The following is a 27643-nucleotide window of genomic DNA, read 5'->3' as shown; positions in this document are numbered from 1 at the left end:
CAGAGTCGCCACTTGGGATAGTTATTAGGGTGTCACAAGTCACCAGTTTTTAAATTCAAATCGAGGAAGTTTGACTCTGTTTAAAGTCTGCAAAAATCAGAAGACCAGGTAAGGAATTTTGTTAACCCGAAAAAAGGTGTTAGTCATTCTCGGGTTCCGTAGTTTTAGCACGGTCGCTCAACTGTTAATAATTGGCCTAATTATCTGATTTGATACACATTTAAAACCTACTGTGCATTTTTAAACTTCTAACCGCTTTTAACTATTCAGTTAATCACTTTTAGTATTTAGGGAATTATTTCTGGAACAAGTTACGATGTCGTACACTTGTCGTTTTGGTACATATTACAAATCGCGCCACGTGAAACGCACCCGCGATTTACAACATGTTTATTTTTATTATTATTTGAAGTTTTGGTCGAGTTGCATGAAATGCACACTCGATTTGGGGATTACGTATCATGAGTATGCCACGGGAACCGTACCCATAGTCACGATGATTATTATTAATCGCGCCTAAAGCAACTACGCTATTTATGATTCTATTATCCTAAAATTTGGGATTTTGCGTGCGAAGTCTAGATTTATGAAGTATATTTTGTTGGGAAAAAGTATCAATTTAGCTAAACGGAATTCGAGCTATTGACGAGTTAACACTTCTTCGTTTATGGGTTGAATACGATTGGGACTACTCAATTTCAAGAGAAGGTAGTCAATTAATGATGAAAGGGAGATCTAAAATGAGGGACGGTAGTACTGGACTTCATATTCTTTCAACTTGGGCCTAGAAACAAATCCTAAGTATTATTGTAAATAAAAGAATTCCTCTAATCCACCATCAAATCCATTACTGGTATCATTATATTGTAAATAAAAGGTTCGAGCAGTTGGTTTCCTTACAAATAAGGGGAAAAGACTACTGAAGTCTCTTCCTCCTACTTTTCCCTTGTTGTCAGTGATTTCATTACATGTTAATAAACCACTTTTAACAAATTGATAGAAAGTCGACTTTATCCAACTTAAAGAAACAAAATAGTGATTACCTACCTAAATTTTGACAAAGGCTACTTCCCAAATCTTAGCATAATAGAGTCACTGACTAAACGAATAAATCAACAAAGTTTGTATATTTAACATACACCTATATTCACGCTATATGTGTATCTTTGGATTATGGACATAAGTATATTAAATTCCAGAACAACGATTTACTGATCATTTAACGTTGGATGAGAATCCAGCATAAAGACTAAGACCATAACATATTTATACACTACATGAAAACTTATGTACCAACTTTAGGTCGAGATCTACTAATAACAAATAGAATATGATATTGGTTAACAAGAAAAAGAATTAAACAATTTAACAAAACACAAGAAATAACAGCTGAAAACGACTGATTCCATTAATTTCAAAGCACACATATCTTCATATCCAATTTGTAGCACAAGGTTCAAAAGGGGTGTACCTGGACAGCAAAAGCAAAAAAATAAAAAATAAATCTTTGAAATAGGAATGAAGCAACAGTAGTCAGAAGAACATCAGCAGATAATAGCTTCAAATCTCAGTCCAAAATCAGCTTTGAGGAAGACAGAACTTGTATAAAGATGTAGCAGAAATCACAAGAAACTTTGAAAACTCTTTCTATGATTTTGATTTCTGGTATTTTCAAACCTGAAACCTAAACTTTCTAGCTACTTTCTCTTTTTCTGTCTGAGCCCGTATGCTTGTTTTTAGAGTGAATGTGCAGAAAATTCTCCCTCAGTAAAATGAGAGCAGGAGTCCCTTTATAGAATGTGATCATGTGCTATATGTGAGGGAGAGGGGGTGTGGGAATATTCTGCCGGCTTTCCATAAAAATTAGAGAATTGGCATCTTTTGCAACTGAAATAGACAGCTGTTCAATTCCAGAAATTCCTTTCTATTCTTCTAACCCCTTAACTTCTCAAATTGACCCTTAATTCCCCTGTTTTTACTGCACCCTAGGCCTTCTAGACACTTCCTATAAGTTATATAAAGATTCTTTTAATTACAAAACTCCTAATTACCCTTTAAGACTCTGCTATTTACCTTTCCAACCATAATAGAAATCTGGGCCTTAAGACTCAATAGGCCTGCCCGTCAACAAGGCAGGCCTCCAATCCATTTTTAAAACAGGGCACAACCAATATGATTCTGGAACATATAATGCTAACTATAATAATAGAATTCAAACAAAGCTATAGAAATTCAACAACATAACCTAAATTAACAAAGAAACGATTAAGATTGAAACCAATTATCTTAAAACATCTAACGATCTACCAATCAGTCTCCTAAGAACAAGTTTAAACCAAAATAGAGATGAGCAATTAAGAGTAATAGACAACAACTCAACCCTGACTAAGGTCATCAAAAATTTGAGAAATTGATAAATTCTAAGGCATGCAACTATCATATCCTATTCCTAATTAAGGAATTAACTAAACATGTTTTCAATTAAACTAACAGATTTAATCTAATTATCATACAATCAAAAAATTGAAACTCTATAACTAATATGAAATTAAGCCATTAGAGGAAAAGAAAGAAGAACAGAAGAAAAGAAAGGGGTTACTCATTAAGATAGAAGAAGCTTAGGACATAGGAATCGAGCTTCAAACCTGCCAATGACGACTTGACTGGATTCTTAAAAATTTTGGAATGAACCAAAACCGACATCGATCGATTGCACTCAACAAGAGCAATCGGTCAGTGGAGGTTCCGAATCAAAGCGATCCATCTCTTGAGAGTGGAAAACCGGTTCAAGCTCCTTTTTATTTTTTAATTTTTTTGGGGGATTACAGATCTATTTTTGACTATGTTTGAGATAGATTTAAAGGGAATGGATAATCGGTTCAGGTTGTGGAGGAGTTGGGGAGTGTAGGGTGTTAATTTAGGATTGTTTGGCATTGGTCCTCCGCCGTGGGCGATTTGCGGTGGCGGATGAGAAAGGGGGGTATGGGTGGTCTTTGAGGGTTTCATAGGGGTATGGGGGGGTGTTTAGGATAGTAATAAGGGGATGTGGTGTGGGGTTCTGAGCCGTTCGATCAAGGAAAATCAACGGCTAAGATCATCGTTACTAAAACGATATCGTTTTGGTTAAGTGAGGGCTGGAACGGACTGGGCTTGGGGCAAGTTGGGTTTTGAGGGGAATTTTGGGCTTAGACATTGTTTAGCCCAAATCCGGAACCAAACAAAATCCCTTCTCTCTTTCTTTCTCTTTTTTTGTGTTTCCTTTTGAATTTAAATCCTAATTGAATTAATTAAAATCCTAAACAAACTAACTAAAATCCTTGAATTTGATTCTAAATTGTAGAATTAAAATAATTATCTATTTCTAACATCAAAATAATTAATTAGTTTAAAGCTAATGAAAGGAAGTTACTAATTTGCAACTAAAATTTAAAAATGTGAATGGCCCATATTTTTTTTGTTATTTTTTGTTTAAAAAATTCAATTAACTTATGTAATTAAATCCTAAATGCAATTTAATTTAAGATGCCATTCAAATGAATATTTTAGATATTTTTGGTATTTTTTCATAATTTTAAATATTAAATATGCAACTAAATGCAAATAAAATTAACTAGAAAATCCTAAAACTTCTATAAAAATTAAAATAATTTAGAAAAATCTATTTTTGAATTTTGTAGGAGTATTTTTAGTCGGGCAAAAATTACATGCTCACAACAGGTGTTGTCTCAGTGTGCCACATGGAAGCTTCTATATTATTTGACCCTGGTTCTACTTATTCGTATATATCATCGTACTTTACTCATTATCTGGCTATGCCCTGTGAGTCCTTAGTTTCACTTGTTCGTGTATCTATGCCGGTGGATGATATTATTATTGTGGACCGTGTGTATCGGTCATGTGTGGTAACTATTGTGGGACTAGAGACTAGAGTTGATCTCTTATTGCTCAGTATGGTTGATTTCGATGTAATCATGGGTATGGATTGGTTGTCTCCATGTCATGCTATCCTGGACTGTCACGCAAAAACTGTGACGTTGGCAATGCCGGGGTTGCCGTAGGTCGAATGGAGAGGTTCTCTAGATTATGTTCCCAGCAGGGTAATTTGTTATTTGAAAGCCCAACGTATGGTTGGGAAGAGGTGTTTGTCATCCTTGGCTTTTGTGAGAGATGTTGATGCAGATACTCCTACTATTAATTCAGTATCGGTTATGCGAGACTTTTCGGAGGTTTTCCTGCAGACCTGCTGGGTATGCCACCAGACCGGGATATTGATTTCGGTATTCACTTGGTGTCGGGCACTTAGCCTATTTCTATTCTTCCATATCGTATGGCACCAACCAAGTTAAAAGAATTGAAAGAGCAACTTTAGGAACTTCTTGATAAAGGGTTTATTAGGCCTAGTGTGTCGCCTTGGGGTGCACCGGTTCTTTTTGTGAAAAAGAAGGATGGTACTATGCAGATATGCATTGATTACAGACAATTGAACAAAGTCACAATCAAGAATAAATATCCTTTGCCGCGTATTGATGACTTATTTGACCAGCTTGAGGGAGCGAGGGTATTCTCCAAAATTGATTTGAGATCCGGGTATCACCAGTTGAAAATTCGGGATTCGAATATTCTAAAGACGGCATTCAGGACTAGTTATGGTCACTATGAATTTCTTGTGATGTCATTTGGGCTAACCAATGCCCCAGCAACATTTATGCACCTGATCAATAGCGTATTCCAGCTGTATCTTGACTCATTTATCGTGCTATTTATAGATGATATCCTGGTGTACTCACGTAGCCAGGAGGAGCATTCACAATACATGGGTATTGTATTGTAGAGGTTGAGAGAGGAGAAACTATATGCCAAATACTCTAAATGTGAATTCTGTCTTAGTTCGTTGGCATTCTTGGGACACATAGTGTCCAGTGAAGGGATTAAGGTGGATCCAAAGACAATAGAGGCAGTTTAGAGTTGGCCCAGGCCATCTTTAGTTACTGAGATTCAGAGTTTTCTCGGCTTGGCTTGTTATTATCATTGTTTTGTGGAGGGTTTCTCGTCTATTGCGATGCCTATGACTAAATTGAACCAGAAATGTGCTCCGTTCAAATGGTCGGATGAGGGTGAAGAGTGCTTTCAGAATCTCAAGACGACTTTGACTACAACCCAAGTATTGGTGTTACCTACAGGATTAGGGTCTTATACTGTGTATTGTGACGCATCGCGTATTGGTCTCAGCGCAGTGCTGATGCAAGATGGTAGGGTGATTGCCTATGCATCCAGATAGTTAAAAGTACATGAGAAGAATTATCCGGTCCATGACCTTGAGTTAGCAGCTACTGTTCATGCCTTGAAGATTTGGCGGCATTATTTATACGGTGTCTATTGTGAGGGTTATACCGATCACCGGAGTCTACAACATCTGTTTAAATAAAAGGATCTTAATTTGCGGCAGCGCTAGTGGTTGGAGTTGCTTAAGGATTATGATATCACAATTCTCTATCATCCCGAAAAGGACAATTTGGTGGTCGATGCCTTGAGTCGTAAGGCGGAGAGTTTGGGCAACTTAGCGTACTTACCGGTAGCAGAGAGGCCTTTAGCCTTGGATGTTCAGGCCTTGGCTAACCAGTTTGTTAGATTGGATGTTTCAGAGCCAAATCGAGTTTTGGCTTGTGTGGTTTCTCAGTCTTCACTCTATGATCGTATCAGAGAATGTCAGTATGATGACCCTCATTTGCTTGTCCTTAAGGACACGGTTCAGCACAGTGATGCCAAGAAAGTTACTATTGGGGATGACGATGTATTACGGATGTAGGGCAGGCTATGTGCGCCTAATGTAGATGGGTTGCGTGAGTTAATTCTCCAGGAAGCTCACAGTTCGTGGTACTCCATTCATCCAAGTGTCGCGAAGATGTATCAGGATTTGAGGCAGCACAATTGGTGCAGGTGAATGAAGAAATATATAGTTGGGTTTCTAGCTTGGTGTTTAAATTGTCAACAGGTAAAGTACGAGCATCAGAGACCGGGAGTATTGCTTCAGAGACTTGAAATTATGGAGTGGAAATGGGAGCGTATTACCATGGATTTCGTAGTTGGACTTCCACGGGCCTTGAGGAAGTTTGATGTTGTTTGGCTGATTGTGGATTGGTTGACCAAGTCTGCGCATTTTATTCCAGTTGGTACTACTTATTCTTCGGAGCGGTTGGCTGAGATTTATATCCGCGAGAGTGTTCGCCTACACGGGGTGCCCGTGTCCATCTTTTCAGACCGGGGCACGCAGTTTACATCACAGTTTTGGAGAGCAGTACAGTGAGAATTAGGTACACGGGTTCAATTAAGTACATCATTTCACCCTCAGACGGACGGGCAGTCCGAGCGCACTATTCAGATATTGAAAGATATGCTACGCGCTTGTGTTATAGATTTTGGGGGTTATTGGGATTAGTTTCTGCCACTCACGGAGTTTTCTTACAATAACATCTACAAATCGAGTATTCAGATGGCTTTGTATGAGGATTTATATGGGAGACGATGTCGGTCTCCGGTAGGTTGGTTTGAGCCGGGTGAGGCTAGGCTATTGGGCACTGACTTAGTTGATTCAGGAGAGACTTCACACAATGCATTCTAGACAGAAGAGTTATGCCGACAGGAAGGTCCATGATGGTTCTTACATGGTTTGGGAGAAGGTTCTGCTTAGGATTTCACCCATGAAAGGTGTGTTGACGTTCGAGAAGAAGGGCAAGTTGAGCCCTCGGTATATCAGGCCTTTTGAGATACTTAAGAAAATTGGAAAGGTGGCTTATGAACTTGCTTTGCTACCTAGTCTATCAGGTGTTCATCCAGTATTCCATGTATCCATGCTCTGAAAGTATGTCACGGATCCGTCTCATATTCTGGATTTCAATACGGTGCAGCTGAACGGTAATTTGATTTATGATACGGAGTCGGTGGCTATTTTAGACCGGCATGTTCGAAAGCTAAGGTCAAAGAATATAACATCAGTGAAGGTAAAGTGGAGAGGCCAGCCAATCGGAGAAGCTACTTGGGAGATTGAGCAGGAGATGCAGAGCAAATATCCACCTATTTGAGACTCCAGGTATGATCCTAAACCCGTTCGAGGACGAACGTTTGTTTAAGAGAGAGAGAGAATATAACTACTCGGCCAGTCGTTTTGAGTATTATAACCCCGTTCCCCTATTTACTGCTCCAGTTATATTTTACAGTTATTTTATGACTTACCGGGTTAGTTAGTTCAGGTTCGAAAGGTTTTCGAAGTGAAATGAGACACTTAGTCTCATAATTGAAAACTTAAGTTGAAAAAGTTGACTGGATGTTGACTTATATGTAAACAACCTCGGATTTAAATTCTGATGATTCCAATAGCTTTGTATGGTGATTTCGGACTTAGGAGCGTGTCCAGAAAATTATTTGGAGGTCCGTATTGGAATTAGGCTTGAAATGGCGAAAGTCGAATTTTTGAAAAGTATGACCGGGGGTTGACTTTTTGAAATCGGGGTCTAAATCCGATTCTGAAAAATTGAATAGATCTGTTATATCATTTATGACTTGTGTGCAAAATTTGAGGTCAATCGGACGTGATTTGATAGGTCCCGACGTCGTTTGTAGAAATTGGAAGTTTCAAAGTTCATTAGGCTTGAATCAGTGTGAAATTCATGTTTTGATGTTGTTTGAGGTAATTTGAGGGTCCGACTAAGTTCGTATTGGGTTATAAGACTTTTTGGTATGTTTGGTTGAGGTCCCGGAGGCCTCGGGTTAAATTCGGGTGGTTAACAGACTTGGAAGTAAGTTGAAGAAACAACTGCAGTTTTGTTGTTGCTGGTGTTATCACACCTGCGGAGTGGGAACCGCAGGTGCGAGCACACAGAAGCGGGGAGGGATTCGCAGAAGCGGCCAGGAAGGATTTGGGCAGGGGTCGCAGATGCGGACTTGTGGGCACAGAAGCGCTTGCGCAGAAGCGGTAGGAAGGGCGCACGTGCGGGCAGGCGCGCAAGTGCGATGCAATTTTTTGCACCTGCGAAGGCGCAAATGCGGTCCAAGGCTCTTAGAAGTGGAGGCAGCTGGGCTAAGTGACTTCCGTAGATTCGTTGTTTTCACCGCAGATGCGAAAATATGGCTGCAGGTGTGAAAGCATTGGGCAGTGTACAAAATAGAAGGGTCCGAGAAATTTTGTCATTTTTGACATTTCCAAAAGCGAGTGAGGCAAGTTTTGAGCGAAAAATCACGGTAAATCTTGAGGTAAGTCACTTGTAATCATTTCTACTCCATAATATTGAATTATTATCGAATAATCCGACTAGATTATATGTTTTTGAGGTGTAAATCGAGGATTTGAACTTAGGGATTTGAAGATTTGGAGGTCGAGTTGAGGTCGGATTTTGATAAAATTGGTATGGTTAGACTCGTGGTTGAATGCACTTTTAGATTTTTATAACTTTTGTCGGGTTCCGAGACGTGGGCCCCACAGGCGATTTTTTAGCTAAATTTCAGATTTTGTTGGAAAATTAGTATTTTCTTATGGAATTAATCGTGGCTAGATTCAAGGCGTTTGGAAGCCAATTCACAAGGCAAAATCATAGAAGAATAAAGAATTACACGGTTTGAGATAAGTAACAGTTTTAAATTTAGTTCTGAGTGTATAAAACCCCAGATTATGTGTTTTATGATTGGTTTTGAGGTGACGCACATGCTTGGTGACGGGCGTGTAGGCGTGCACCATAGAAATTGTGACTTTGTCAAATTCCATGGAACTGTATAGTTAAATAATAGTACATTCTCCATGTAGTAGAGAAATTGAACCACAAATCATGTTTAGATTATGTGTTGGCACTGTAGAGACCCATAGAGGTCGTGTACATGTTGAACTATCTGCTTAATTGTTGTTTTGTACTCGGTCACAGTTTACTTATTTATTTTATCTCAGTCTCTATTTTTCACTATTGATGCATAATATTATTGTTGTTTGGGCTGATTTTTCGTGATTATTGAGAGCCCGAGAGACTAGAGGGATTTATGACTGAGTGACGCCGAGTGCCTGATTGTGAGATATTATATTATAGCACGTGAGTTATCCGTGCAACATGTGAGTTGTCCGTGCAGATCCATATATTATACTATAACACGTGAGTTGTCCGTGCGGATCCAGATATTATACAATAGCACGTGAGTTGTCCATGCAACACGTGAGTTGTCCGTGCGGATCCAGATATTATACTATAGCACGTGAGTTGTCCATTCAACAAGTGAAATAAGTTGTCCATTCAACACGTGAAATAAGTTGTCCCTAGCAAATAACTTTAAATCTTACACCTAAAATAACGCAGCCAAAGCATTTTATTACCTTAAGAAGGGTTAATTGAGTTACACTATTGAAAACAGATTTTGTACTTAATTATCACATTACTTTATTTGGTTATTCCCATTTACAAAAAAATAAAACTAACAAATCTGGAATATAACATGTATTATTATACATATGGAAGCCTAGAATATAATCTCAGAATTGTGATAATATACATTGTATAAGTCATGTATAAATTGTAATTAACTATGTATAAATTACATTAGATAACTTATATACAATGTAAACCATGTATAAATTATACCAGATAATATACCAAGTAAAAATCACGTATATATTTATATATCTGAACATAAATTCTCCAACCATTGTATATATTGATTGTGTTTTAATATTAATAAAAATGAATATATATATATATATATATATATATAGTACGTGATTATGTGTAAATATGTATATTCACGATATAATGATGATATTTAATAGTATATAAATTACAATAAAAATTCTAATATGGTAATATACACAGCATAATAATGGTAGTTAATAGCGTATAAATCACAATGTTATCCTTTTAGAAGAAATATGGCATAAATCAACGAATAGAGGGAAATTTCTTTGAGATTTTTGGTATATTTTGGTTTATGGAAAGAGAGAGAATCTGGAATTTTGTTTTTTGCTTTTTATTTTTTTGGAAGAATCTGAAATATTATTAGTGTTGGCAGAGATGGAAAGTGTTTCCCTAAATATTCGTAAGACTGTTTCATGGATACGGTTTCTTAATGCTCTTTTTGGCTTTTAAATGGAATTCCTATTGTAGTGGCATTTAAGCCGTTATATATATATTTAAATAATACTACATGTGTAATAAAATTTGCTATTATTGCATTAAACAAGAAATACTATTAGTTATGAGAATAAATTTTGTAAAGATATCATCCATGTAAAAAACTCAAGAGTATGTGGGTCATTATTAACCCAAATATCAACCATAGTACAAATAGTAGTATATTATTTCCAATTTATGGAATTTGGGAGATGCTAGGGTGCATTTAGATTATACCTGTTAATAGGCCCGGGTTGATCCGTTTACAGCCCGGTTCAGCCCGTTAACCCATTAACGGGTTGTTAACGGGTTACAGCCCGGTTCAGCCCGTTTATTAACGTTTTTTTTTTAATGGACCAACTGAAACTCCTAATATGACACTTGTATTTCTTATCTACACAAACATTTAGAAACATTATATAATTATTATGCTAACATTGTTGATGCTTCTTCTGCTGTAGATGCAAATATTCCTTCAAGTTCAGTTTTAACATCTGGGACCAGTGCTTTGGATGATAATGATGGTGTTGAAGATTATTTGATTTGGTCTACAATAGGGGAGCATCAAGCCATCAACAAACCAGTAGCAGGAATAACAATGAACTTCAATTCTACTTGCAAAAGTCAGCAGAGCCCCGCACAAAGGAATTTCTACCATTGGGTTGGTGGAGGAGCAACTCAAATCAATTTTCTGTTCTTTCGGCCATGGCTCGAGACGTGCTAAATATGCCGATTTCAACAGTCGCATCAGAGAGCGCATTTAGCCAAGCAAGGCAGCAATTAGGAGATACCCGTCATTCATTGGGTAGCAACGCTTTGGAAATTCTAGTGTGCTTCAGAGATTGGATAAGATCAGAACGACGAAATCAAGGGCGTGACGAGGTAGATGAAGCGGAGGACCAAGAAATTGGAGATATAATGGTTTATGGTTCCGATTCAACCAATGCCGGAAATCAAAAACCTCATGTTGACATGAATGAACTTACAAAAATGATGCAAAGCATGTGATGTACTATTTGTTTTTTTATAATTATTGTAAACTTTTAATTTGCAAGTTTAAAAATAACAAAATCAAAAAAGAACTTGCAACTTAATTTGAAGTATTATATATTATTCAATAAAAATATCAAATGAAAGTCTTCGGAACTTGATCCTTACATATAGGTCTTATTAAATAATTTTTTGTAGCCACTTACTTTCAAATTTTAATTTTAACATTATAAAATTCAAATTTTAAATTTTAAATTTTAAATTTCAAAGTTTAATTCTAAGCCTTAAAAGTTTACAAACACTTAAGTATCAATAACATTGAATAAGAAAAATAAAATTTATTTAAAAATAAAAATAATAATCCACGGCCCGCTAACAACCCTCTAAGCCCGAACCCGGATGGACAAAAAAAAATTCGAAAAAGTACAGCCCACTAACTCAGTCCTCTAACAGCCCGCAACGTTAAACGGATGAGCTGATTTTTTTTTGTCTAGCCCGTCCCAACCCGCCCGTTAAACACCCATAATTTAGATGGATGAATGAGCCAATTGAATCCTTCTTTTGTGAACTTCTACAATAAGTTGTCTGTCCTAAGATTAAAAATTTCCTAGCCACAAAATGCATGTTTTATTACCTTTTCTTTTTAATTTAACAACAGAAAAACTTTTAAAACTTGTGATTTTAAATATGTGATGATATTCGCATGATTAAAAAAGTATGTTATTAAGAGAAAAATAAATTAAAATTAATTATTTTCAATCATTGATTTAACGATATACTTTGTCATGATAGTCAGAGGCGAGCCTACCTTGGAGGTAGGGGGTCACCGGAACCCGTTAGCCTCGACAAAAATACTGAAAAAATATATTATGCACATTTGTATATACACTCGGGACCCCTCAAATAAATTACCTGGCCCCCTTAAGTAATAAAAGCCGGACAGAAGCGCTGGTTTTGTAGCCTGCTCAAGTGCTTCAGTACCCAGGTTCGAAACTTCACTCCTTCCCTTTTTCTTTTTAATTCAACGATTGTTACTTAGTATACTAATCTACTATTTTTTTTATTTTATCGTTTCTGATTTCTTTAATACTTGTACCAATACTCAACCTAAATTTTTAACTTTTTTAAAAACCCCTCGCTCACCCCTTCCTCACTCCTTCCCTTTATCTTTTTTAATTCAACGATTATTTACTTAGTACTAATCTACTACTTTTTTTATTTTATCTTTTATGATTTCTTTAATGCTTGTACCAATACTCAACCTAAATTTTTAACCTTTTTAAAAACCCCTCGCTCACCCCTTTTGCTTAAAAACAAATATTCTTTTTCAATTGATTGTTTTAACTTTTTTCTGCATTTGCTGAACTCTGACTGTGCGAATCAGCGACGGTGACTCAGTTTGAGACTCTTCTTCAGCTGAAACATACCCTTAGTAAGTTTTTTTTTCTTTAGAAGATATTAACTTAGCAAAATAATCTGCTATCGAACTTTTGCTTTCTACAAAGAGCGGAGTTAAAAAAGAACGCCAAATTAATGTCGTAGCTAGTAGGCATTTGAAAATTGAGTGCTAATGTTAATTTGAAATATTCTTTCAGTGAAGTGTTTGTCTTCAAACAAAATTGTGTTTGAAAATTAGTATAAAGTAGAACTTCGAATTAGGATATCTTTTACAGGACTAGGGTGAAATTTTGAATTTATTTAATTTAATTAATACTTGTTCCCATAGTAGTTAGGTTAAGTAGTAAGCCTTAAAATCTTATTATAACTTGAACATTGGAACTGTTTTTATTAACAAAGTAGTAAGCATTAAAATCTTATTATAACTTGAACATTGGAACTGTTTTTATTAATAAAGTGTGTAGTATAATAATATTCATTTCTTACAAATGGATTTTGGTCATGGGATAACTTTGTTGTCCACTTGGTAACAATATGGTATTTACGTATATAAGTAATGATATTGAATAAAATTAAAGTTTGTATTTTGCTGATAATTTATCATAATTATATGTATTTATACTATGTATTGACTCCCCTTAATTTTCTGATATGTTTACTTTTATATATTTGAAAACTCCTTAACGAAAATTATGGATCCGCCATTGGCCAGTAATTGGTACGCTTAATATAATAGTGCCCCCGTAATGCTCAAATTCTGGGTACGTCTCTGATGATAGTGCACGGCCAAGATTAATAGATCGCCTTATATATGGACTAGTAAAAATTATAGTGTTGTGGTAAAATTAAAGATTTAAAAAGCTCCTTTAATTCACAAGTTTCAATCTCACCTATAGTATTTTCTTGAATACCTTTTTATAAATTCATATCTCCCCCCTGCCTATATGACTACTATCATATAAAGGAACTTGATTGTAAACATATTAAGATTATGTTTACCTTCAGAGCAACAAAGAGTTTTAGAGTGGCGACATTACATTTTTCACTCCTTACCTTTTGTAACTGCGAGCTTATGGGTTATTCATTATCTTATGGTGATTTCGTAATAATCAGATTATTACTTAAAACACTAATTATGAACTGATTTTTGGAAGCGAATCCTAGGTTAGGTTGCACTAAAATGGTAGAAATTTCAGATGAGACTCGTCAAACGTTGTTAGAGATACTGGGCGTGCCCATTTACCCTTCTCTACTTAATTATCAAGCTTTCATGCGACGTTTCTAAACCTTGTACTAATAAGAAATATAAGAAAGCTAGTAAAGAGAATTCTAGATATTAATACTGTATTTCTAAGGTCATTTCAACAGAAATAATGTCATATAGATACTGCTTTCTGCTGAATGAAATACTTCGTAAATACATATCATGAAAAAAGCCTTATAATTTACCCTCTTAGTCTCACTCAATCACCTTATTCCTTCCTATTAGATATAGATTTAACACAATATATAAATTTCTTACACCATCAGGTTAAGTTGACCTGTAACAGATAGTAACTGTTTCACAATAGACAGTAAACTTAAACTCGATCATTGTACGCGTCTATCTTGGATGCAGTTCTGTAATGGATACTTCATTCTCAGACAATAATGGTATTGATTTGCTTGTAGAATATTGATCTGATTCTAGCCCTTTTGGTAGCATCTCTGTTCGACTACGAAAAAAGAATGCAGGTTGTTGAGGCGCCGCCTTGGTAACAGAGTAACTATTAAGCATGAGCACCACAGATTCCATTGTAGGCCTTTCAGTAACATCTTCTTGAACACATAACAATCCGATATGTATACACTGTATCACTTCATTTCTTGAGTATGACTCTCCAAATGTTGGATCCATTATATTCAATGGCGTTCCGTCTCTCCAATTCTTCCAAACCTATAAGATTTATCGATCAAATGATTCAAAATTAGCATCAGCAAGCAACTTATCTAGCTGGAGCTGCATTTATAACTTTAACTAAGTATCGTAGAAAGTCATAAACTATCTTTTTATAACCAAGAAATCACTCAATTTTGCAATCATAGAAAGTCACTAGTGGCGGCTAGGGGTGGATTTAGGGGGCGGAAGAGGGTTTCGCCGGAAAATTACACCGTACATATATGACAAAATCCGTTTTGTGCCTCTATATATTATATTTTGAATCATCTGTCCAAAAGCAAAGCTCTGTGGTTAAGGGTTTAAAACCTTTGTGAGGTTGCTAGTTCAATTCCCACTGGTCATAGTCCTTTTTAATTTTTAAACTTTTTCTTTTTTGAACTCCCTTAGCGGAAATCCTACTTCATCCATTGGTAGCGGCAACACTTTCTTGTGCATGATTATAATTAGTGATTAATGTGATACTTAGGCAAAGTTGAGCGTTTCTATTATGAAAAACAGTTTAGTGATTTCAGGTGATACTTACACAAAGTTGAATTACTCTTTTGTGACAATAATAATTTAATGACTTTGGTTCGATAAAATGAATGTTGACTGACCATCCGTAAATTTACCCTAAATGTGAACTTACATAGCTAAGAAGATCTTCAGCTCCATCTGATTGGTAAAATGAGCTATTCTTCTTTCCACTTATGATCTCCAAAAGTAGAACACCAAAGCTGAAAACATCAGATTTAACAGAGTATTGTCCATGCATAGCATACTCCGGCGACATGTAACCGCTATAGTATAACAAACAAGAAGAAATGTTAAGCTAGAAAAAGGGTATTTTTTTAAAGGAAAACAGACCTTTAACAACTTTCAGATTCTTAGTAGAAGTTGAAAATGTGCCTATATTCAATGATTCAATGGGCATTGTGAAAAGAGAAACAATAGAATCTAAATAGACAGGAAAAGAGGATATATTAACGTAGCTAATTCAAAACTTACTATGTCCCAACAATCCTGTTTGTTATATCTTCACTTTGATCAATTCCAAATATTCTTGCCATTCCAAAATCTGATATTTTGGGATTCATATCAGCGTCTAACAATATATTGCTTGCTTTGAGATCACGGTGTATAACTCTTAGACGTGAATCCTCATGAAGGTAAAGTAGTCCACGCGCAATCCCTCCTATAATCTTGTAACGTCGAGACCAATTCAGTAGATGCTGCTTTTCAGGATCTAAACATTTATCATAAACAGAGTTATGTTTAGGCAAAAAGGTGTAAATCTTGGAATCAAGAAAACTAACAATGACAACTTGAACTACCTCTTAAAGATCTTAAGAAATCACTCTATGTAAAATGTTGCATGTAAGTTGCATAAGCTAGATTTTCACTAGATTAAGTGAATGCATATTTGTGATAGATAGGCCAAAAAAAAGGAAAAAAGACAATTTGGTGTACTAAGCTCCGGCTATATGTGCGGTCTGAGTAAGGATCGGATCATATTGGATCTATGTACATTGTCTTACCTTGACTTTTTGCAAAAGGCTATTTCTTTCCATAATAAGTAATTTTAGCAACAAACCTAGTTTTATCCGACAAGTGGGGTCTGGAAGGGTACTCTGTACGCAGACCTTACCCCTACCTTATGAAGGTTGAGAGGTTGTTTCCGGTAGACCCTCAGCTCAAGGAAAGCATAGTCGCAACAGTATTGGAAAAAAATACGGTAGTTTAGAAGCCATGGAAAAAGAGGCAGTAACAACAACAAGATAATAAGATAATAAAATAGCCGAAGCAAAAGAAACATGTAGAAATAGAAATCTAAGGATATGAAATACGAGAATACTATTACTACTGACATGAAAGATTTTAGCAACAAGAAGAATAAAATGAATGTTAGCATATTGAAAGTTGAAACCAACCAAATAAGAAATAGTCAAGGCTTTTGTTGGGGACAAATTCATAGACAAGTAGCTTTTCCTCTGCTTCAAAGCAATATCCCAGTAGTCTCACTAAATTTCTGTGTTGAAGCTTCGCGATCAACACGATCTCATTCTTAAATTCTTGTGCACCTTGCCCTGAACTTCTCGATAGCCTCTTCACAGCTATCTCTTGTCCATTCGGAAGTATACCCTAAGTATGTAATAAGATATCAAATTTTCATACAAGTTAAGAATATAACGGAAGATGGACTGAATTGGCAATATTTGGGCGTGTTTAATGCGACTAAAGTCATTTTTGATGAAAAATAAGCGAGGGAAGTCACAACGGAAAATGACTCTCATGGAAAACATTGTTATTGGAAAAAAAAGTTCGTCGTAGCAAATACACCCATTATGTTCTAAAACTGAAATCACCTTGTAGACAACACCAAATCCACCTTCACCAATTTTATTATCAGCTGAGAAGTTAGTCGTCGCAGCTTGAATATTGGTCAACTGATATTGCAGGGATTCAGTAGTTGAAATTTCATTTCCATCTGTACAAACAAATAAATTCTCAGAGTATCGGCAGCTGCTTCTTTGATTACTTTTAGTAACAATACTACTAAAAAAACTGGAATTAACTACGAACTTCATCGCCAATCTGTTGCTAAATTGCTCTGTTTTGCGGACGAAAATTATTCTAGTTATGACAATTTACCTGTCATATCTTTTGCAACAATGAATTCTTGCGAACCTCTTCTTCTTAGCCAACAGAAACCAAAAATTAACAGTAGCACTGCAGCAGCAATCGGAACAACTATGGCAATTATTACTCCAGATGCAATTCCCCCTTTTCCTGCATCAGTTAAACAGTGTTTTATTTAAACGTTAAACTTTAGATTAGGAAAGAAATATAAGGTCCCGAAGAGGAAAACGAAACAATAAATAAGTCATTAGAATTCATCGCGGTTGTCATCACCATCCTAGTTCTTTTTAAACTGTTGTGATTATGCTATCCCTATGCTTAGTGTCTATTGTAATAACTTATCTATCTTTACAAGGTAGTAGTAAGTTCTTTGTATACACTACACTTCCCAGACCTCAATTGTGGGACTACACTGAGTATATGTTATTTGTTGTTTTTGTCACTAGATACGGAGAGGTAATGCAAGACAGAGACGGATTTTTAATTTAAAATTATCAAAAAAAGGTTCTCGAAGTGAATTCATAGTAGTTTTTATATTACAATAACAGCAAACCTAGTGAAATCCTACAAGTAGGGTTTGGGGAGGGTGAAGTGTACGCAAACCTTACCCCTACCTTATGACAGTAGAGAGGCTGTCTCCGGAAGACCATCGACTCAAGAGAAGTGAAAATGAAACAATAAACAGGCAGTAACAACAACAATGTAATTAGACACGGGCGCAAATGGAGCAACGTGCAATAACAAAGTTCTAAGAGAACGACACTAAGAATTCAGTCATTCTAGCTGGAAATAATGATACAATGTGTACTAGCAAGAGGTTAAGAATAGGAAAATACAAGACTAGTACTATAGTAGTTTTTATATTATAGGTTCAAAATCTCTGTCTGCTGAAATTTTAACGATTTTATATATATGTATTTATTTTCCATTTGAAAATATTGGGTTCAGATGAAGAAATTACCTCGATCGCTGGTCGTAGGATCAGGCTGTGAAGAAGGTGGAGGAGAAAGGCGAACTGGCGGCGGAGGTGGTGGCGCGACAGCCGTAACGTTGTAAAAAGGATACAATTCATACCTAACATTACAGCTAGGAAGAAGAGCTCTACCACCTCTTTTGCCATCACTTGGTAAATTTCCAATAGCAGTTCTCAAGCAACGGTCACAAGAAGAATCAGAGAGATCAGGAGTGCACTGTGCAAGTGTATAAAGTGTCTCTGGTGATGAAAAATTGGCTTCTTTAGTAGCAAACTTTTTCCCATCATTTTCCTTTGCTGCCAAATTTGCTATTTCATCCATCATATTCCGACGTTGTGACAAAAACCTTGTTGGGTCACTAACATTTTGTGTATTAAATAAAATGCGTGCACCTGATTCACCACAGTAGCAAAAATAGATCGATTTGAGAGAAGTAACAAGCTTTCATCGTACCAAATGACAGGAGTTTTTCCCTTTGGACTACACTTTTCTATGTTTTCTTTACTAGTAGTTGTGAGTTGTGACAAACATAATGTGAAAAAAAATCCAAGAATTAACCTAAATAGTCACCCACCCAATCACTTAAATTAAGAATAATTAGAGCCAGAGGCGAATCTACTCTTTGGGTAGTGTTATCGGCCTCCGGTAACCTTTAGGGATAAAAGCTTAGTGGGACCATGATATTTGTGTGACTATAAAAGTTTCTTATTAAGGGTAAATTAGGTAAAATAAAAAGCTTAAAGTTAGTTTGTTTCTAAATATAAAAATGTGTCATTCTTTTTTGAACGGACTAATAAGAAAAGTGTGTCACTTAAATTGAAACGGAAGGAGTATATATTTTGATTGACACCATTAAATTCAAATCTTAGGCAACTTCATTGGTCGATGTAGGGGCACAACTTGACTTTTAGTATGTGTTGCCTGAGTTTGATTCTGGCTCTAGCATTTGCTCAAAATTTTCTTCGATAGCGATGCCCCGCAAACTCTGGATCCGCCTCTAGTCGGAAAAATATGTAATTTATGTATTATATATATGAGTTAGAAAATTAAACAGTGGCTATTCGTGTAAAGATCCCAAAAGAATATGATAGCTTATTTTTGGGGTAGGTTTAAGCTAGTCCCTTGAATATTTTTTAAACAGATTTGGTTCTTCAAGTTTACAAAAAATGAGCACTTTTGGCTTACTGGTAAAATTAACCAGAAATTTGAAGAAGAAAACAAACTAACTAAAAACACCAGGAAAGTCCAATCAAATCCCAGAAATTGCAACAGTAAAAACTGCACAAGACACCAACAACAAGTAGGGTCTGGGGAGGGTAGTGTGTACGCAAACCTTACCCAGGGTAGGGAGGCTGTTTCCAATAGACCATCGGCATCTTTCCCTTCAAGAACTACCCCTTGCTCTTGGGGTGACTCGAACTCACAACATCTTGGTTGGGAGTGGAGGGCAGAGCAAGTGACTCGAACTCACAACATCTTGGTTGGGAGTGGAGGGCGCTTGACATCAGAGCAACCCAAAAATAGACAAAAAAAATAATAGCGGACACCTTAAAAAATTGGAGTAACAAATAATAAACTGTACAAAATGAATTCACCTGATTCATCCATTCTGCCAAAGATAGGTAAATTCGAGTAACGTAACAAGCAATCATCGTACCAAATTACAGCAATTTTTTGCGTTGGACAATAATTTTCTAAGATATCTTTACTAGCTATTGTAACACAGTCTTGACAATCAGGTGGCGCAACATCTCCTCTACATAAAAACAAGCCATAAACTATTTCCGAATCCGTACGACCAACTGTAGAGTTGTAAAATCCATTAGGCCGAGAAGCATTAGAGGATAAAGATGATAATAGAACATTGAGATTAGATCTGTAAGTGCTGTTGGGACTGTAAGTAGTTGTATTTGGACAGAAATATGTAAGAGGAGAAGAGCTAACTTGGCTATTGTTTAGGCATAAAATCAAGAAGATGTTGCTACATAACAGAAGATTTCTGAGAATATTGAAGTTCATCACCATGATATGTTAGAATAATATCTGGGGCTTGTGGGATATCTTGGATTATAATTTTTTCTATTTAACATAGTTATGTGAAGATATAGAAACAACTTGTTTTTTTTTTTTTTTTTTTTGCCATCTGGTGTCCAAGTTGGGCCGGACAAAATTTGAATTTGTGTGAGGAAAGTGTTATAACTTACTCCCTAACAAAGGTGATTCCATATCCAAGGTTTGACCCCAAGATTTCTAATTAAAGATAAAAAATATGTAAACAATTTACCTTAATATAATTATTAATTAATATTTTTACGGCTCGAATCCGTAACTTATATATCATAAAGAAATAATTTTATCATTGATCTAATTAACTTATTTGTGTAAGAAAGACTGAGAAGACTTGGTTGTTACAAGTCAACAAATAGGCATTATTAGGCAGCTAGGGTTTTTGTAGTGAAAATAATGGCGAATTGATGATGACAGAAGTTGAGATGGTGACTGTAACTTGGAATTTAATTTCCCTCTTACTTTTCTCCACCTCGTCAAACTTTCCTACGCCTATCGCCCACCTATTCGCAATTCACATCATGCCAACTTTTACCAGACAAAAGAAGGACCGCCTGCACCTAAGGTGTGGCCTTGTGGTGACTGAAGTCTAAGAATCAGTTTTAATTTCTAGCTAAGGTAAAAAACGCTAGTTGATTTTTTCCTATTTATTCAAGTTTTGATGGATATAGTTATCTGGTATTTATTGCGGGTGAGAGGTGACACGCAGTTACGGATTTAGAGTATAGTTATTGGGTTTTCGGGAATCCAATAACTTTTGCGGAGATCCTGTATTTTTATTAAAAAATTTATTAAATATCTATAAATATATAATTGTGAACTCAGTTATTATTGTATATTAATTTGAGATTACAACAGGAACCCATAAACTTTATATCCTGGATTCGCCTCTGGTGACTGGTATCCCATGGAATAAGTCGAGATGCGTGAAAGCTGGCTTGGACACCACGGTTATTAAAAAAAAAGCTGCCCAATTGCACAAAACATTCCGTATTCACGTAAGTTCCGGAGAAGGACCACACCTCAAGGGATATAATACAGACAATTTAACTTAATACAAACATTAAATCAGACAGAAAATAATTTTACCGTCATTCCAAAGCTCCTCTCTCTACCGTACAAAAGAAGAATGAAAGAAACTAAAAAGGAGGTTTTTGCTGTTAATTAATATACTATGCCGCTGAAGTAAACTAAGTAGTGTTTGATTTCTTGCAATGACCGAGTAAAAATGTTTACACCCTCATTTCAATTATAGCGTTAAATAATCTATCTATCTATATATAAAGTTGGGAAAATAGGAGACGAGTTGCCACCTCTCTTTGTCCTAGGATCCTATTTATTTATTTTCTCCTTTTTTTTTTTGTTTATTCCCCAATAACTCTAAATATTTTGGTTTACTTCTCTTTCCTTCATTCCTATGATTAATGTCTATTAAGGTGCACTAAATATTAGTGCTATTACGTTACTAGGCATTCCAATAGTCACTTTCTCAATCCTTACCTTAATTACTCTAGTTACTCTCTTCTCTCACTCCAATGTAGTCTTTAATCTTTGTATATATATAAGCCAAACAAGACAAGGGGAGTTGGCCATTCGTTTGATATTCTTTGATCTTTTGGCTTTCCGATTCTAACATTTTTTACTTCTTCTTAACATATTTTATTTTCTTGATTTAAAAATCTTTATCTTCCTTAATTTCTGTCACCTCATCGTTTGGCCTCTCATGGCAACTTATTAATAGTATTGTAAATTTGTTTTTGTCTAGGTGAAGGTGTTGTTTGAAGAAAATATTATATTTTGGATGATGAGAGTACGCAGACGAGGCTTATCCACATTTTGGTGAAAAATCTTCATCTAAAAGGTAAACTATATAAGATAGATATTTTTAACATATTTTTTACTCCTTTGTGCAATATATACATAGCTATTCCAATTTCTAATTTGACATATGTTAGCTTGCAATTTTTCTATGGAAACATAAGCAAATCAAACCTAGAATAGTTGTCCAATTGAAAAAACAATTATTTTGTCGAGAATGATTTATTGGAACACCTTTATGACCTCTGAATTTTAGCTTACTAGAAACTATTTTTCATTATTAATTCATTATTATTTATTTTCTTAAGGTTAAGGATGGTCCAGAAAGATATTATAATATACACTGAGTTGTGTTTTTGCTAAAAATCTTTGTTGCCATTGATATGAAAATGCGTGTTAATGAGCCTTTCGTGAGAGGCTGGGTTTACCCTGAAAATTGTAGTAACTTTTTGCTTACTATGGAGTTCTTATTTTTATTTGCCTTCTGTTGGAGATTTGAGTCACTGTAGCACACATTTGTGTGTTGTGAATTTCTTTTTTTAGTAGCACAATGTACTTCACTTGACTTTTTTTTTTTTTGGGTGAAATTGGAGAATGTAAGTGTATATAACCAATAATAAGCTGGTATTTTTGCTTTCTTTATGTTTTGTTTCTTCAATTTGAATAAGTAAACAATACATACCTATATTTAAAAGTGAAAAAGTTTCTTAAAAATTCTTTTTAATTTTTTTTATTTTAGAAAAGAGGTTTGATAATGACATATGCAAAAAAACAATATTCTAATTTCAGTAAGAATATTACCCTTTTTAGTTAATCAATATAAAAGAATTAAAACTTATATGCATATAGAAGAAAATTATTATTTATTCTATCTCTGCTAAGTTTATAAGAATATTATTTCTAAATTTATTGCTATTTTTAATTTACAGCGTTAGACAAAAAACACTGTGATTTCTTCGTATTTATTCAAACCTTGATAGATAGAGCTATCTGGTACTTATTGCTGGTGGGAGGTGACAGGCAGTGGCGGATGTAGAGTATAGTTACTGGGTTCTCGGGAACCCAGTAACTTTTGCGGAGACCCTGTGTTTTTATTAAAAAATCCATTAAATATCTATAAATATATAATTGTGAACTCAGTTATTATTGCATATTAATTTGTGATTATAATAGGAACCCATAAACTTCAAATCCTGGATCCGCCTCTGGTGACAGGTATCCCGTAGAATAGGTTGATATGCGTGCAAGCTGGCTTGGACACCACGGTTATTAAAAAAAAAAGGCTGCCCGATTGCACAAAATATTTCGTATTCACGTAGGTTCCGAATAAGGACCACACCTCAAGAGATATAATACAGACAGTCTATCTTAATACAATCATTAAATCAGACAAAAATAAGTTTATCGTTGCTCCAAGACACCCCTCTCTGCCGTACAAGAGAAGAATGAAAGAAAATAAAATGGGGGGTTTTGCTGTTAATTACTATACTATGCCGCTGAAGTAAACTAAATAGAGTTTGATTTCTTGCAATGACGGGGTAAAAATGTTTGCACCCTCATTTCAATTATATAGTTAAATAATTTCTACATTAAAAGTGCACAAAATTTTGGAACTTTTTTCCGTAAACCCTCTAAAACGTCGTCTTTTTTAGCTTAAATTGAAAATGTTAATATAGAGGTTTAACCGTACGCCTGAAGCATTTCCAAATTCCAAGTCAGTAATCAAATTAGCCCACTAAATTGCTAAGTTAAGGACATCAAATTTATTGTTTTACGCCTAATCAAGCAAGAAAAGTATTTTCCACAACGTGTTTTTCCTCTTTGATCAATATAGACTCTGCTTCCATTCAATGTCTTCTGAAATTTATTAATTTAAAAAGCACTTTTGAGCAATAAATAATATTTGGCCAAACTTTTAATAAGTGTTTATAAGTGGACGTTTGGACATAAGAATTGTAAGATTTCAAAAAAAAAGTCAAAATAAATTTAAGTAAAAATAGTATTTGAAAATTAGAGTTGTGGTTGGACATGAATATAATTTTTGGTTGTTTTTGAAGTTTTGTGAGTGATATTAGTGAAAATTTTGAAAATAGCTTTTTGGAGTTTTTTAAATTTTCGAAAAATTCCAAAATTCATCTTCAAGTGAAAATTACAAATATTATGGCCAAACATTAATTTCGAAAAAAAGTGAAAATATTCTTATGTCCAAACGGGTTCTAAGTGTATTTATCTTAAAAGTTCTTTTTTTAAAAAAACTAATTGTTTTTGCTTCTAAAACAAGGCTTCTTCACTCAAAAATATATTTTTTTTTCCTTTTAAAAGTTTGGCCCAAACACCTTAATTGTAGAAAAATATAATATTTTTGGCCAAAGAATCCACAAAAAAACTTGGCCAAAGAGGTTATAATATTGCGGATGGCCTATTCTGATATTGATCATTGGCAAAGTTCAAAAGAAAAAAAACTTATTCAACTTTATACCTTTAAATATTGATACCTATAATATTGCGGATGGCCTATTGTGATATTGAACATTGGCAAAGTTCAAAAAAAAAAAATATTCAACTTGATACCTTTAAATATAATTTATTTAACTTGATAACTTATTTAAACTTGATACCTTTATACAATATAGTTTGTCCCAAAAAAATGATATATTTTATATATTTAAAATTAATTTAATTTTATTTCTTTATTTTAGTTTTAATCAAATAATTTATAATTACATAAATATTTATAATTCATTTTAAATTAAAAAGTTAAAATAAATCTTTCTTTTCTTATATTTTCTATCAAACTTGTTTGCCTCATGACATACTATATTTTATGAAATTTTACCTCTTATAGTTATGTGAAGATATAAGAACGTCTTTTTTTTTGTGTCTCATCTGGTGTCCGATACAAGTTGGGCTCGACAAAATTCGAATTTGTGTCGGAAAGTCTCGTATAAGGGGTAATGTGGTCCCTAGCAAAAGACGATTCAATATCCAAGGTTTGAACCCGGGACCTTTGATTAAAAATAAAAAAAATATAATCTAAAGAACTTACCCTAATACAAACATTAAATATGATTACTTTCACGGTTCGAATATATGACTTATAGATTATACATAAATAATTTTATCATTGTTCAAATTCACTTATTGGTGTAAGAAAGACTAAGAAGACTTGGTTGTTACAAGTCAACAAATAGGATTTATTAGGGCTGTTGTTTTCGTTGTGAAATAATGGCTAATTGATGATAGACTGAAGTTGATATGATGACTATAACTTGGAATTTAATTTCCCTCGTACTTTTCTCCACCTCGTCAATATTTTTGCATGGAAATTTTCCTACGCATGTGGATTCGCAATTCACATCGTGCGAACTTTTACCATACAAAATAAGGGCCGCCACACCTAAATGTGTGATGCAGTAATCAATAAAGTTAGTAATAATAATTATAAGGTCTCACGTTCAAATTTGAGTTGTAGGCAAAAATTAATAAGTGATTTTTTTTTATCTATACAAATTTTAGTGGATATAGTTACCTCGTTGTTGTTCGTGGGAGGTGATATGTATTATGTGTAATTAGTCGAGATGTGTGCAAGTGTGATGACCCGATATGATATTTTTAATTCTAACCTTCATTTATGTATTCCAAGACCTTGAATAGCTCCATTAAACCTTCCTTGATTTGCGTGAGCAATCCGTATCTTTTTTTCGAAAACTTTTATGTGAAAAAATAAAGAAAATGTGAAATTTGCCTTTAAAACTCATTTGAGTTGACTTCGGTCAATATTTTGAGCAAACAGAATCGGATTAGTGTTTTGACAGTTTTAGTGGGTCCATATCGTGATTTGGGACTTGGGCGTATACCCAGAATGAAATTTGGAAGTCCCTACCTTGAATTATCGCCATTTGACGGAAACTAGAAATTTAAAGGTTTAAAGAATTCTTAAATTTGGTCATAATTGGATTTTGTTGATATCGGGTCCTGATTTGGATTCCGAGAGTTCGATCAGCTTCGTAACAATATTTATGACTTATGTACAAAATTTGATGTTATTCCAAGGTGCGTAGGCACGTTTACCATTAGTTTTTGAAATAAAAAAAAATAAAAGGTTTGATTTTATAAAGCTTGAATTTTTAAAGTTTGACCGGAGTTTGACTTTTGAGCAAACGACTCCGGAATAGAATTTTGCTGATATCAATAGCTTCGTATAGTGATTTTGGACTTAGGAATGTGTTCGGATATTTATTTGGAAGTCCATAATTGATTTTGACTTGAAATGGCAAAAGTTGGAAAATAAAAAAAAATTAGAAAGTTGACCGGAAGTTGACTTTATTGATATCGGGGTCGAAATTCGATTCCAGAAATTGGAACATCTACATTATGTCATTTTGACTTGTGTGTAAAATTTGAAGTCATTCCGTATTGATTTGATATGTTTCGGCAAAAGTTATAGAATTTGAAAATGTCATAAGAGTATAAGTTTGATTCGAGGTGCAATTCGTAGTTTCGGTATTGCTTGATGTGATTTGAGGCCTCGACTAAGTTCATATCGTGTTTTAAGACTGATTGGTATATTTGGTTGGGGTCCCGGGAGCCTCGGGTGTTATCAGATCATTTTGGACTACTTTGAATGCTGGTTTTCTGATATCTGGTGTTGTTCTTCGCGTTTGCGAAGAAGGATTTGGCTTCTGGGATTTTGTTCTTCGCGTTCGCGAAGAAGGAATTCCTAGTGTGTCACCCGATTTCGGAAGCTTATATCTTGGAATCTATAAGGAATTTGGAGATGATCCGAAAATAAATGTTGTAGCCCGTTGTGTCTAGTTTTCACAAATGTAAATCATTTGATATTTGTAATTGTGTACAAAAAGTTATGATAGATATACTACATGCTGTCTAGGAAGAATTTAGAAATAGCGAAGAAAGAATTTCTGCTGCATAAGGCTGAATTTGGAAGCTTATATCTCGAAATCTATAAGGAATTGGGAGGTGAGCAAAATATTAAAGTTGTAGCTCTTGATGTCTAGTTTTCAAAAAGTCAAACCATTTGTCATTTGGAGTTTTGTAAAAATATTATGACCATTGTACTAGAGGCTGTCTAAGAAGAGTTTGGAAATGAATGTGGAAGGATTTGTTCATCGTGAACGCGAGGGGAGGGTCGCGAACTCGAAGAACAAACTCATGGGCAGAAGAATAAAGTCTAAATATGATACTTCATCTTATTCTTCAATGTTTTGACAAATAAAGCTCAGGTAAGGCGATTTTTCGAATATTTTTCAAGGAAAACATTGGGGGTAAAATTTTCTAACTCGATTTTGGTTAAAATAAATACATGAATCTATTATTGTTTTTATCACGAAATTAGTGAATTAGGTTGAAAATGGTAGAAATTTTCTATACCTTAAATTGAGGATTTGGAGGTCGATTCGTTATCGGAATTTGATAAAATTGGTATGGTTGAACTCGTATCGGAATCAGTATTCGGATTTCATGAAAATACTGTCGGGTTCCGAGAGGTGGGTTGTCACGACCCAAAACCTAAACCGTCGTGATGGCGCCTATTATGATACTAGACAAGCCTACATTTCTAAAACACTTTCAACATTGAACAGAAATAAATTAAGACATTTAAAATAACTGGAGTTTTTCATAAAAATGGGGCAAAACCCAAAACATAAGTGCGAAAAAATAGCCCGTCATCGGGGTGT

General features: G+C 34.8%; 1 protein-coding gene across 3 annotated transcripts; it reads right to left on the bottom strand.

Annotated features, from left to right (window-relative positions):
* Nucleotides 1-13842: 13842 nt before the first annotated feature.
* On the bottom strand, nucleotides 13843-20142 carry LOC104094553 (cysteine-rich receptor-like protein kinase 10). 3 transcript variants are annotated; one of them, XM_009600512.4, is made up of 8 exons: nucleotides 19655-20142; nucleotides 18047-18451; nucleotides 17098-17235; nucleotides 16812-16933; nucleotides 16377-16587; nucleotides 15454-15691; nucleotides 15095-15245; nucleotides 13843-14463 (listed from the first exon to the last, which is right to left on the bottom strand). In XM_009600512.4, the coding sequence occupies exons 1-8, from the start codon at nucleotides 20082-20084 to the stop codon at nucleotides 14131-14133; spliced, it is 2028 nt and encodes a 675-aa protein (XP_009598807.1). In that variant the 5' UTR covers nucleotides 20085-20142; the 3' UTR covers nucleotides 13843-14130. The 3 variants fall into 3 exon arrangements, with proteins under 3 accessions (XP_009598807.1, XP_018625740.1, XP_009598808.1); XM_018770224.3 differs by lacking the exon at nucleotides 19655-20142 and adding an exon at nucleotides 19398-19536; XM_009600513.4 differs by lacking the exon at nucleotides 18047-18451 and having other exon boundaries at nucleotides 19655-20141.
* Between the last annotated feature and the right edge of the window lie 7501 nt (nucleotides 20143-27643).

This window comes from Nicotiana tomentosiformis, chromosome 9, assembly GCF_000390325.3.
Source record: "Nicotiana tomentosiformis chromosome 9, ASM39032v3, whole genome shotgun sequence".
Taxonomy (NCBI): Eukaryota; Viridiplantae; Streptophyta; class Magnoliopsida; order Solanales; family Solanaceae; genus Nicotiana; species Nicotiana tomentosiformis.
The sequence above is the reverse complement of the archived record's forward strand: the minus strand, read 5'-3'. Positions and strand labels throughout refer to the sequence as shown.